Consider the following 13,221-nt stretch of genomic DNA (forward strand, 5'->3'; position numbering starts at 1 on the left):
CGAGTTTGCAAGTTCAACTTAGGCATTAATCATTTTAGCATCCTCAATGTCAAGCATTGCTTGGAATTGTGCCATCTGCATTGCCCTGCTATGCCTTCTTTTATCACCCATTGATGAGATATTGAGGATTTTTAGGAAACAAAACCACTTTGAAAGTTGAAAGATTGGTGAATATAGAGGATGATTGAAGGTTGAAAGATTGTGTGATCAATTGATATTGGATCTGTGTTTATATAGAGGATAAAAGTTGAATGGTTGGTGAAAGTTTAAAGTTTGGTGAAAGTTGAACGGTTGGTGAAAGTTGAAAGTTGAAAGTTTGGTGAAAGTTGAACGATTGGTGAAAGTTGAAGGCTTGCTTTGTGGAAAGATTTAGTGATTTTTCAAAATTTATCGGAATTTAAATATTTTTAGATTAAAATGTTCATAAAATTAATTTACGATAGTCTACATAATTTTTTTTTAATTAATTTAAGAAAAAAAATTAGCCTAAGTTCATTCTTTAATAATCTCGAGCTAAAATTTTAGGCCAGAAGGGTTAGATCAGAAAAGTTGTTTCTAGGCTAAAAGCTAAATTTTTCGAGCTAAAAAATTTTCCTTTTAGCCCAAGGGTTGGAGATGGTCTTAGGAAGGGCAAGCTCTACTACTTGGAGTTGACATCAAACAATACCAGAATATTGACTCAACCTCTTGCAATGAAAAGATCTCAAAGGGAGAAGAATAAAGCTTTGACACTCCTCCTTTGAAGCTAGTTTCGTAGGAGGTACATGAGGAGGGGATTGCTTAAGCACATACAATATGTCTTTCACCTTTGAGACATTCTCAATGTGGCGATACCAAGCAAGGAAACGTTAGCCCCTAAGGCCCCTTTTGTCAAGTATAATGGTGGATGTAATTTTAGGCATGTCGTTAACTACATAACATAACAGAAATCGTATTAGATTGTTGTTTTTAAAACTACTTGATTGGGTCTTAAATCAAATAGTACCACCCACTATTTTTGGCAAATTCCACATCCCTCAATGGAATTCGAGAGTTGTGTTGAACTCTTGGCGGGGTATGGGAAACTCACCATTACCAAGCCCACCTCACGATGATACGATGTTGGTTAGCAAAAATAATGATGAGAGAATAACGCTTTAATCATTTACCCTTCATGTAAGGAACATGCAGCTTGAAGATGAAGACTTGTAGTAGAAGTAGACAATGAAAGACATGGGTTAATAGATGGAGCACAGTGAGGAATGGAAAATTCAAGACTAAAAGGAGAAAATGTAGATGTGGTTGAGGAAAGAGATGATGCAGCTTAAATCTTGTGAAATGGAAATTCTGATTCATTAAAAATGACAAGTCTGGAAATATAAATGCACTGAGTAAGGGGATCCAAGATTTGATACCCTTTGTGTTGAACACTATACCCCAAGAAAACACAATGTTTACTCTTTTACTGTCCAATGTAAAAGAGATGTAGGGTTTGAGCCATAGAAAGCAGCTACAACCAAACATTCTCAATCTTGAATAATCTAGAAGAATATGAAACAGAAGTTCCCACGGAGACTGAGAAATACCAGATATAGGATGTCTATTAATCAAATAGACAGCAGTGAAGAATGCCTCAACTCAAAACTAATGAGGTACCTGAGATTGAACTAACAAAGTCCTTGCAGTTGCAACTAAATGTTTGTGTTTACATTCAACATAACCATTTTGTTCAAGGGTATGGGGACAACTGAATTATTGAAGAATACCATGAGACTTAAGATAAGATTGAAACTGATTTCTAGTAAATTCACCCCCTGAGTCTGATCGAACAACTTTGATTTTATTGCCAAGAATGTTTTCTACATAGCATTGAAAATGTACAAAAGTGGAGTACACATCTGCCTTAGACTTCAAGGGAAAAAACCAACAGTACCTACTGAAATCATCAACAATGAGTAGGTAGTACTTATAACCACTCATAAACAACACAGATGAGGGTCCCCACAAATCACAATGCAACAAATCTAAACATGTTGATGAAATAGAACTAGTACTACCAAATGGAAGTTTATCATTCTTAGCTAAGGCACAATCTGTGCAAAAGAAGTCCACTGCAGATTTTCCTTGAAATTTTAGTTAAGTAGTAGAGAGTACCCTTTTGAAAATGGCAGAAGAATGATGGTTGAGCCTGCTATGCCACACCTTTGCAGAGGCTTTATTACTTACTAATGTAGTAGGAGAAGGGACTAAAGATTAACAAGAGGTAGAGGAGCTTTGAATAGGAAAGAAACCATCCTTAATTGGTTCCATCAAAAGCATCCTCCCTGTAGGACGATTATGGACATAAGATCCATCAATATCAAGAGTCAATGAACATTTGCTATCTTTAATAAACTGATACGCAGAAAGAAGATTGTGTTGCATTTGAGGCACATGTAAGACATTGTGCAATTTAAAAGGAGAATGTGGAGTATGCAGCAAAGAGATACCAATATGATCAATGGACAGACCTTTACCATCTTCGATATACACTTTATCTTCTCCATAATAGGGACTGGGAGATTGAATGTTGGAGATATCATTCGTAATGCGTAATGTGAGAGGTGGCACCATAGTCGATTAACGAGGATGAAGTATAGGGCTTTACAGAATGATGAGCACACATTGCAGGTAGCTTTACAGAGGGTACTTTACCAATAATCTCAAGATTCATACGATCATAACAGTCGATAGCCTCATGACTAGTGAAACCACAGATTTGACATTGTACACGATAACAAGAGGGATTGAAAGGACGAGAACCATAAGAATTACCACAGTGATTGGAGTGATTACCTTTGGAATTCTAATTGGAGCCACGATTGTCCTAATTAGGGTAGGTATGACTGCGATTGTTGTAGTTGTTGCCTCGATTACCACGGTTGTGCTTCAAAAAGGATTGTGATTGATGATACTGAGCAGCAAATACTTGTGGTGTAGGAAGAAGAGGAACCTAAGAAGCTTGAGAATGCACCGAAAAAGCTTGAAATGGTTATGTGGCAGTGGAGGAGGCAAGTTTCTTTAGCCGAGACATGGACAATTCTTTGGTGAGAAGCAAGCCATGCAAATCATCAAGTGTTGTATTAGAGAGGCGAAGCATAATGGAGTCAATAAAAGACTCATAGTCATCAGGCAAGCCAACAAGCATAGCGGCAATCAAATCATGATCGGTGACCGGAGCTCTAACTGCAATCAAGGAATAAAAAATTTCTTTGATTTGTTGCAGATATTCAGAGATGGATAAAGAGCCTTTCTGAATAGATTGAGGACAAGATCTCAATTGATGAATGTGTACATAAAAAACACCCCCAAATCGCTGCTTTAACTTGATCCACATCTCCTAAGATGATGAAACCCCAACCGTAAACGAAATAACTTCCTCAGAAAGCGTGGAATTTAACCAAATAAGAAGATCCTGATCTTTCTCATACCAAAGTTCAAAAGCAGGTTTGAGAGAACGATCTGGAAGTAGAGGAGAAAGACACAGTTCTATGCCATCAATAACGCCAAGGAATTTGTAGTGATGGACAATCAGAGTGAACAACGCACGCCATGGGAGATAATTGGAGCGTTTCAGCTTGATCGGCACCATACTGCCAATATTCTAAATCGTAAAAGAAGTGTATGAATTTGAGAAGTTAAAGTTTGAGGAAGATGAAATTGGGGATGGATTCGGCACTGACTAATGAAAGGAATCCGATGGAGAGGCCATTGATGCAGCTTTACAAGAACACAAATCGAGAAGCAAAGAGAAAATGCCAGCAAGAATCAGAGAATGTGAACGGAAAATGGACGGATCGAAGTCGCTGGGAGGCAAAGGGCAATTGATACCATATGGAAGCTTACAGAGAAAGCTTAGAGAGGAAGAAAACACTTTGACTGAAAATACATGTATTTCTCATTAAACAATAATTAGTTATACACTTGGTATTTATAGTGTTAACATAACTAACACTTTACACATGTACCCTTAGTAATACTAATAATTACATTTGAGAATAACAACTATACAGAGAAGAAAATAACAGTACAACTATATTTGATTGCTCTTTATGTTGGCCCGTCCCATGGGCTCTCTCATGTCTTTCATGTTGTGCAAGTTTGGCTTTTGCCTAGTTAATGAAAAAAAGTAAAATTACATTTTTACCCCCTCAAGTTTGGGGTCAGTTGCAATCTCATACAACATCTTTAAAACGTTTCAATCTCATACAACATCTTTAAAACATTTAAATCTCGTACATTAATTATTAATGCATCCGTTAGTCGTTTTCCCTTATTAATTATTAATGCATCCGTTAGTCGTTTTCCGTTAGTCGTTTCTCGTACATTGAAATGTTTTAAAGATGTTGTTTGAGATTGCAATTGACCCCAAACTTGAGGGGGGTAAAACATAATTAACCCTATTTTCTATTCTGTCCAAGGCATTCCTTGGAGCCCCAATTCGAACGTGAACTTCAAACTTCACGACAACAAAATTGAGTAAGCAAGACAATAAGAACATTTAACATTATTCTTCACACAAATTTACAAAACATGCAGGCTATGATCGATATCAACTAATTAATTCTTGTCTTTGCCGTTATCATCTTTTGACCCCCCCTGAAAAATTACCATACCCAATTCCCTATTCAATAAAACTGTTTGAACACATCTATAAACCAGATTATAGACCACATCAATAGTAGTATAACCCACTTGTATTTTTGGTGTTTTGATCTCCTATTAATGATGCAGTCCACAATATGGTCGATAAATGTGGTTTATATAGATTATTCCTCTCTATTATCCGTAACTACATGTTGTAACCTAATTCATAGTCTTGAAACATCCCTTGGGAGTGAAGAACAGAAGTAGAATCCCAGGAGTTTGAAGAGGCAGATTTTGCGTCAAACTCGTTAGCCCACCACTCCAAGCTGTCCTTGGAGACATTGATGTCTTTGAAACAATCAAATTCAGCTATTTGACCATCTTCCTGTTGTGCTGCGAGACCAAAACATTTATTGTTAACAACATCACCAAATTCACCTTGGAAGCTCGAATTAATCTGGTGACGATGATCATGAGTTCCGATACTGTTTAACTGCTCTACACCATCGGCTTTTGCCGCCACAATAGTTGAGTCCACTTGATTACTTGTGGAGATGAAAGCACGACAGGGGGCGTCTGAGTATACCATGCCATTCAAAGGATTCTCCAGTTCATCCATATTTTTGTGATTGCATAATTTTGAAAATTCTTGTTGAATTAAGATAGAGGCAGAAGTGGGCTGCACTTGTTCATAGACATCATTGATATTACCCTTTTGCTTTTGAGCTGGTTGAAGAGGACTTGTGAGAGCACTGTGGTGCATCATAGGGTTATTATCATTCATGGAACGGAGGGTCTGTATCATCTTTTCTTGCAAAGGGTGCAACTTGGGCCACAGTGCAGGATTATTATGGAAAGAAAAAGGGTTCTGAAGGCTTTGAAGCTGCATATGGAGTTGAAGTCTTTCAAGGGCTGAACTGCTTAAGGCTTGTGTGTCGCCAGCGTCCTTGAGCTGGTGATCCTGACTCTGATCAGACGGAGATCGATTGATATTGGACTGTTTGCGCCTTCCAAGTAACTTTTTCTTCAATCGGGTGTTCCAGTAGTTCTTTATATCATTATCAGTTCTTCCAGGCAATTGGGCAGCAATTATAGACCACCTAAAAGTAAAGGATCGAATATCAACATGCTAGACTCCAACAAGAAACTAAGAAAACCCTAGGATGTTAGATTAATGATCCGTATTATTAAATTATTTGATGCGTTGTGCCCTTACTATCTTGGAGCTTGGAGTATAATCAATTATTTGTATTGGGAAAGTATCATGAACAAGGAAAAAGAGACACAACATGTTGAGGTTAAATTTTTTTTGGGGAAATTAAATTATACCTGCTGCCAATACTTATATAGAGGCTGCAGATGGTCTTGTCTTCTTCTTCTGAGAATCCACCATGCTTGATGTTGGGCCTCAAGTAGTTGAGCCATCTCAGCCTGCAACTTTTTCCACATCTTTTGAGCCCTGCAAAAGGTCAAATCAAATGGAGCTTTGAAATAGGTGTGCAACTTTTTAAAACAAAAATCAAAATAGCTCTAAGAACAAATTATCATACAGATGCGTATATATTAGAGTGTGTCAACAATTGCATCAGTTTTGTGTACGAACCAATTTTCTGAGGAAGAGCAATCCAATTGCCACCAGTACCATGCTCTTCAATATAGGCCTTAAGTCTTGCATCCTCTTCAGGTGACCATGGTCCCTTCTTGACGTTGGCCTTGTCACAGCATGGAGCTCGTCCCATCTCGATCGATCTTTTCTCTTTATTTCTTGTTTTCCTTTTTAGGATCTTCAAGGAGACTGAGTACCAAAAGAAGGCTGTCGACACTGTTAGGAAATAATTGGGAAGGAAGACAAAGATTTATAGTTAGGAAGAGTGGATGATGTGATGCTTATGAGGACAGAAAGGTCTTCTCATCCCTCTCCTCACTATTCAACCCCAATTGTTTTCTCTAGCTAGGGTTTGATCATGACCAAAAAAAGCTAGGGTTTGATCAAGGTCTCTCTCTCTCTCTCTCTTACTTTTTTTGGATTAGTTCAATCTTATATAATTAACAATGCACATGCAACTGGACAAAGTACGGCACAGATTTCTTCTTTTTCAATATTAAATCACATTGCTTTTTTTGTTGTAGTAGTTTATTATTTGAATATGCTTAGTACAGGGTAATGGTCAGAAGAAGCTTCCATCCCCTTAGTTTGTAATTACTATCCTTTGAAATGTTCCGTTCTTAAGCCACCCTAGCACCTACGCAGTCCATTTTCTATTTATTTGTTTTTTCTTTTCATTGCGTAAGAGCAATGTTAGGAAAAAAGATTCGGAACTGAATTTCAAGTGCCAGGATAAACATTTGGAACTGAATTTCAAGCTTAGCTATAATACAAACTGTGCCATAAACTTAAAAATCTGTTTAAATTTTATTTTCTAACCAATAACATATAGGGAATTTTAAACTTATAAAGCTTGTAACTCAAATGATTAATAGCCTTCTTAGCGTAGGTATTATCTTTTTTTTTTATTTTAAAAATAACGTTTGTTCTTGCATGTCCTGTGAATGAATTTCTCTCCCCCCAATACCACTTGTATAAAAATGGGAAAAAAACAATTAAGCAAGGAAATTAAGGACACAATTTCGTTGTTAGCTATCATAATAAAACCCCATTAGAATTAGAACTAACTAATCCTAAGGCAAAGGGTCGAGAAACTCAACGTCATATGATACAATTCACCTCATGGCACGGCCAAAAAAAATTATTCCCCCCCCCCCCCCTTGGTCCTACGCTAATGCCTCCTTTTGTATCTAATTTTGTGAGTAGTCACTTGAACTATGGCCATAGCGGTATTTTCTCCACCTGCTATTTACAAGATATCTCTGCTTTGACTCACATGGATGACAAGTTTAATATGTAATTATAATGACTAACTTATTGTATGACATAGTCCAAATTCCTCACCCCTTACGGTAGATCATCATTTATAAGGAAAAGAAAACTTCATATAAAATGCAAAAGGTAGAGTTCATCTTACTGCTTTATGTACTTCCTAAACTAGTTTCGTCCTGCCAGAATTAATTATCTGTCTTTCATGATCTATTTTTTTCTGAACTATATCCAATTTGTCGATATTCTTTTTGGGACAAATGCTTTCAATGAATTTGAGAATACTGTACTATTGTTTATGCATTACTGCTTCTATATGTCTGGTTCCCACTTGATTTGCTAACAAATTGAAGATGAAATAGCAGATGGAAGGTCCTAGAAAAAAACTACTATGCATATCGCTCAGCAACAATTTTAGGCGTTTCAAACTAGCTGGGTACCACTTAGTAATCATAACAAACTGATTGGATTTCAAAATCTTGACAAGAAAAATAAGAGTCGCATTTTCAGAGTGACAAAGAAGATGGCGCCTGTTTATATCCATCTCGTTTGACTTGTAAGTGACAATTAAGTGTTTTCTTACAACAGGTGTTGGAAAGTCCATGCCCTTGGACTTAAAATATATATATATATATATATATATATATATATATATAAGATTAATTGTATCATAATAATTAAGCTAGCTAAAACAGATCTACAAGTTTGAAGTTACTTGTGTCATCTCCACCAAAACCCTACACACATCTACACAAGTACTAGCAAAAAAGCAGAACTACTTAACCCATCTATTTGAACTAAACAAGGGCTTAACTTGACTAATGTGTCCTACTTTTACAAATGGGAAATTACAAATAAGAGGAGAAAATTTCCTTATAGCATTGATCAAGTGAAACATTCTGCTTGTCTCTTTATTGTTTTCTTATTATTTTTCACTATATATGACGAAAAAAAGAACTCAAATAAAACCCTTAAGAGTTTGTTACCTAAAGAAAAGACCTAAGATACAAGTTGGATAGGGGCCATACGATTAGTATTATAATAAAAAATAAAAAGTTGTATAGGGATTTCAACCCTTTTAAAATATACCACTGATTGACCTTTGCTACGTATGTTAATGAATTTTGTTAATCAAGGATGAGAAAGAGGGAGGTCGAGAACCCCAACCACGTAGAAATAACAAGAGGAAACTATCAAATTCAAAAAGCACTCCCTCAAAATATTAATTTCTTAATCACCAAATGGACTCGGATCTTTGAGAGAGAGAACAAGTTTCTACTTGTCTTTCTCTAGATTTTCGGATCTTTGCATTGACACTGCAATTTCATCCTCTAGCAAAAACGAAAGAATTAAAAATGAAGAAATAAAGGTCGCATTTCATCATCAAGAAGACCAAACCTTCGTTAAAACTATTGTAATCGAGCTGGTAAAGGTGGTCCTAATAACAGGATAAACATGGACTCGCACTGCTTATATTAATATGGTATTATTGGTTGGTGCTAGCTAGCTCATTTTATTTTTTTTTAAGTATGTTTTGAAATGAATTTGACTAGTTAGATTGGCCCTCCTGCTCGTAGGATTTGGTATTTAAGATTATATTCGAGTAGATAAAAAAAATAAAGATATTTTGAATGTAGAGGGTGAATGATTTTTCATTTGAAGGGATCAAGATGGGATTACTCATTAATAAATAATCTTCTTCAAATGAAAAATAGTTTACATCTACTTTCAACATACTTTGAATTTTATAAGTTACTAGCCCTAATCCTTAACTCAACATACCTTGAATGATTTTTATCTCAATATTTCATTTTGAAAACTTCACATTTTTTGCCTTTTCACTGTATATATATTATAGATAGATACACTTCAATCTAATCCAAGTTACGAGCCCTAAAAGTATTGTCAATAATGATGTGTAAATGGAGAGCTGCCTCCTCTTTTAGCACTCTTGTTCATACTCAGATGAGAGAAAAACCAACGTAATCAAATACAACATCGAGCAGGAGTTGCTAACTTGTACATCTTGTTGAAGTGTGTGAAGCCTATTTTAGCTCCGTCCCATTCTTTATCTGTAGGTGCAAAAAGGAGAGAGCTTAAACCAGCCTAATCCCTAATTCAATTGGCTCTAACAGAGTAACAATTATGCATACAAAAGCTCATCCACACATATTAATTGACTTTTTGTTGGGTAATGAGATATTGTTATGGGGGTTTCTGTTACCATTGTTCTCGGTGTCCCACATATAATGTCCTCCATATATCGTGAAATATAAAGAAAACCAAGCTTATCCCTAATTTTTCCAAAGTCAAATCATAATTCTTAATCCAAATAGATTACAAACAAAAACAATCTACTTGAAAATTTCAATTTATTGAGCAGTTTAAGCATTTGTTATACCCTATCTAGTTTCCCCACATGATATGCAACATTTCTCAGAAAATTATATTAACATGTAGAATTATAGTTCGTAAGTCCAAAAGTAATCTAAATATCAAAGATCTTCACTAGCTCCCTAATTCGTAATGTTTGTTGTAGTGGTTACAAAGTCCTATCAGATTCTTAATCATGTCCCTAAACCTATATAAATATTCTTGTAAACCTTTATATATATTTTCAGAAATCTTGTTCTTTTATTTTCGTTATAATTATAATTAAGCAGCTTAATTAGCCAGCAAATGCAACCTTCATTTAGTTTTCTGATAAGGAGGAACAGAAGCATTTGCATACATGCATGAATGTTTTTTCTACAAAAAATTCTTATTTGTTTAGCATTATAATTACCTAACCTTAATTACTTATATATACACACACACATAAAAGCGATATTCTATGATAAATTCATCTAAATTACGGCGAACATACTACTCTAGTTAATTTGATTAAGTTTATGTTTACTAATGACTACTTATTAAACATCGGATACTTGTTTATAGGCCTACAGACACATGTACGTCACCTAGCTAGCATATAAGTTTCAGAAACTTTCACACAAAGTTCACAGCTTTTATATAATACAAATGATGTCACAAGGTTGACAAATTAGAATGCAAAGGTGGACTCGCATAACAATAACATAACATCAAATCAAATGTATTTCACTAATCCAACGACGAGAAATAAAAGACCATAGTTAACCTTGACAAATGCCTCTTAACTATAAACTATTGAAGCTGTTGTTATCTTTGAGTCCTCCGTGCACTTTATGTAAATAATGGACGCAGTTGCTGAGCTCATTAGGCTCAAGTCTCTCTGCCCCATCCTTCAAGTCATCAATATATGTCAAACCGTCCTTGGTTTTTTTTTTTTTTTTTTTTTTTCAAATTTGACAACAAAACCTAACGAGTTTTTCAATTAGTCTGTTTTCAGCACCCAACATATTTTTTCGATTATCCACCCTGAGTATTCTAACGCACCCTACTTGGTATCAAGGAGTTTTTGTGTCTTGTAGGCCAACATACGCACGTTAGTGTTAGGGTTCGACAATATTTGCTCTTTATTTTTTTACAAGTGATAGTGAAGTAGGAAAGAATCGAAGTAAAGGTCTCAAGTATAGGGTAAAATGCTCATGATACCATCTGAGGTACAATCTCCTTACCTATTTGTTCTTATATTTTGGCTATGAGAAATTTTATTTGAGCCCATGTAACCTCTTTGTACACCCAACTTACTTTTTAAACCCTTATTATTTTTAATTAAAGAATTAATATCTCTTTACACTCAAAATTATTACCTAAATTACCCTCCCAAACCCAATTAAAAATATAAATTTATCTTTACACCCATTTAGAAAATAAAATCCAAAATTAAATAATTTGGTGAAGTTTCTACTTGTTTATGAATCTTCCACATACCTAACACTTTTCAATTTCTTGTTTTCTTGATATTCATGTACCCGTGATTTTATTTGCATGTAGGAATAATATATTTTCGTGAGCAGAAGAAGATGCTTTAAAAGTTGTGTATTCGAAGAAACTCGAAATAAAAATTATTTTGGGTCCTTTGTCTCCCCTCCCACCTTGAGCTCTTTGAAACAAAGCTTTTAGCCCTTTGTCTCCACTTAAGCTTTTAGCTAGGGACTGAGCTTTTTGAAATTTCTCTCTGAATTTTTCTATCAATTGCTTCACTGCATCTTATTTGATTTTTTCGTTAAGTTTCAAATTTCCAACTGGAGCTTTTTTACAACACTATGGCATCTCCTATGTGTGCATCTTATTTGATCTCTTTTGTATAATCTTCTAAGTAAAACAAAGGCCCCTCAATTTTCATGTGCTATCAACTTATTCATGAAAGGCTAATGATAGCATGGTAACTAATGCCTGCTTAGTATGGGAGGACAAACTAGTATGACAACAAATTGTAATGCCAAAGAAACAATTTTTTTCTTTCTAATATACCAAACAAATAATTAATACTTCTACTTTCCATAGAAAGGGTTTAGTATCCAAGAAATTTGGTGTCTGCAACAAATTATTAATAGTTTCACTGCGGTTGTTGCAGACAAGATTTCATATCAAGTAAATTTGGTGTCTGCAACATCTTTTGTAACATCTGCATTATTTCCCATAGAAAGTTTAACAAACTATGTGCAACCTGGATTGATGAAAAAATATGAAACCCAAATACTCATCTTCTAAACTCTAAAAAGTTGAAATTAAACGATTTTTTTTTTAACAAATTGATTTATACCTTCGTTGGAGTATTCAAAACTTCAAAATCACCATCTATCGATAAAAATAAAAAATAAAAATAAAAAATAAAAATAAAAAAAACTTGTTTTTCTCTATAAGAGCTATTAGGGTTTTAGCCAGATTGAACGTAGAATAAACAAGGAGTGATGGTGGGTTTAATTATAGGGTGTGAGTTTATTGATAAATTTAAGTTTTATTGTTAATTTTACATTGTATGTGATGGTAATTATACAATATGATAAAAAAGACCATTAACATTTAAAATTTAAGTTAGGTGTAAAAAGAGGTTATGTGGGTTCAAATAAAATTTCTCTTTGGCTATTTCCATAAATATTTTCCCGTCTTCCCTCGTATGCAAAAACAAGAAAAAGAAAAGATATGGGGATTCCGAGAATTGAACTTGGGACCTTTCGCTCCCTAAGCGAGCATCCTACCACTGGACTAAATCCCCTGAATTATCTGTATGTTGAATGAAAAGTTTAAAGGGATGATAGGATGTGGTCCTCCATTTTTGGCAATTAGCTATCACCTCTGCAGTAAGCTACAATCCAAAACGTATCAGCACAAACTAGAGGTAGCAATATTTCATTTCGTTACTGAGTTACTGTAATGCCATTATTGTCTGATTTGGACTTATGCCATTAACCGTTGAGATTTCAGCCTCATGGCTCTTGCTGTTGTACTGATTTCGTAACAAAGGTATAGAACAGATTACTAAACATGCATGCGCATGCATTTACATGAAGTCAACGGGCACGTGCGAACTTTGACTTGAAAACAGAAGGTCATTGGTGTGTGTTTGATGGTGTCACAGAATTTGACCTCGTAGATTTTGTATATCAGAGAGAATAGAGAATAGAGAGTTGGTAATGGCAAGCCAATTTGATCCATAACTTGGACTTGATCATATATAGTAAATTTAATCTTTGGCCAAAAAAAAAATTATCAATGTTATTTCTTAAACACGAATATAATTATACTCATAAACCAAACTTGGGTGGGTATTGGTAGTTGGTAGGGACAATATATATATATATATATATATATAT

At 34.9% G+C, this 13,221-nt stretch overlaps 1 protein-coding gene and 1 non-coding gene across 2 annotated transcripts; both read right to left on the reverse strand.

Moving 5' to 3' along the window:
* Window positions 1–4,358: 4,358 nt before the first annotated feature.
* LOC126608451 (transcription factor MYB36-like) lies at window positions 4,359–6,538 on the reverse strand. Its single transcript, XM_050276327.1, has 3 exons — window positions 6,209–6,538; window positions 5,935–6,064; window positions 4,359–5,705 (listed from the first exon to the last, which is right to left on the reverse strand). Exons 1-3 carry the CDS (start codon window positions 6,342–6,344, stop codon window positions 4,811–4,813), a joined length of 1,161 nt encoding a protein of 386 aa, XP_050132284.1. The 5' UTR covers window positions 6,345–6,538; the 3' UTR covers window positions 4,359–4,810.
* Window positions 6,539–12,551: 6,013 nt separating this feature from the next.
* TRNAP-AGG (transfer RNA proline (anticodon AGG)) lies at window positions 12,552–12,623 on the reverse strand. The gene has a single exon. It is a non-coding gene; the product is annotated as a tRNA-Pro (tRNA).
* Window positions 12,624–13,221: the final 598 nt, after the last annotated feature.

The sequence above is a fragment of the Malus sylvestris genome, chromosome 16 (genome assembly GCF_916048215.2).
Source record: "Malus sylvestris chromosome 16, drMalSylv7.2, whole genome shotgun sequence".
Classification (NCBI taxonomy): domain Eukaryota; kingdom Viridiplantae; phylum Streptophyta; class Magnoliopsida; order Rosales; family Rosaceae; genus Malus; species Malus sylvestris.

What these genes read in the sequence shown, in the direction of transcription:
- LOC126608451 (XM_050276327.1), bottom strand. Translation starts at nt 6,344, where the DNA reads ATGGGACGAGCTCCATGCTGTGACAAGGCCAACGTCAAGAAGGGACCA. An exon ending in TGCTCTTCCTCAGAAAATTG is followed by an intron (nt 6,065 to 6,208) that starts GTTCGTACACAA and finishes GACCTTTTGCAG; the next exon opens with GGCTCAAAAGATGTGGAAAA. An exon ending in TATATAAGTATTGGCAGCAG is followed by an intron (nt 5,706 to 5,934) that starts GTATAATTTAAT and finishes CTTTACTTTTAG; the next exon opens with GTGGTCTATAATTGCTGCCC.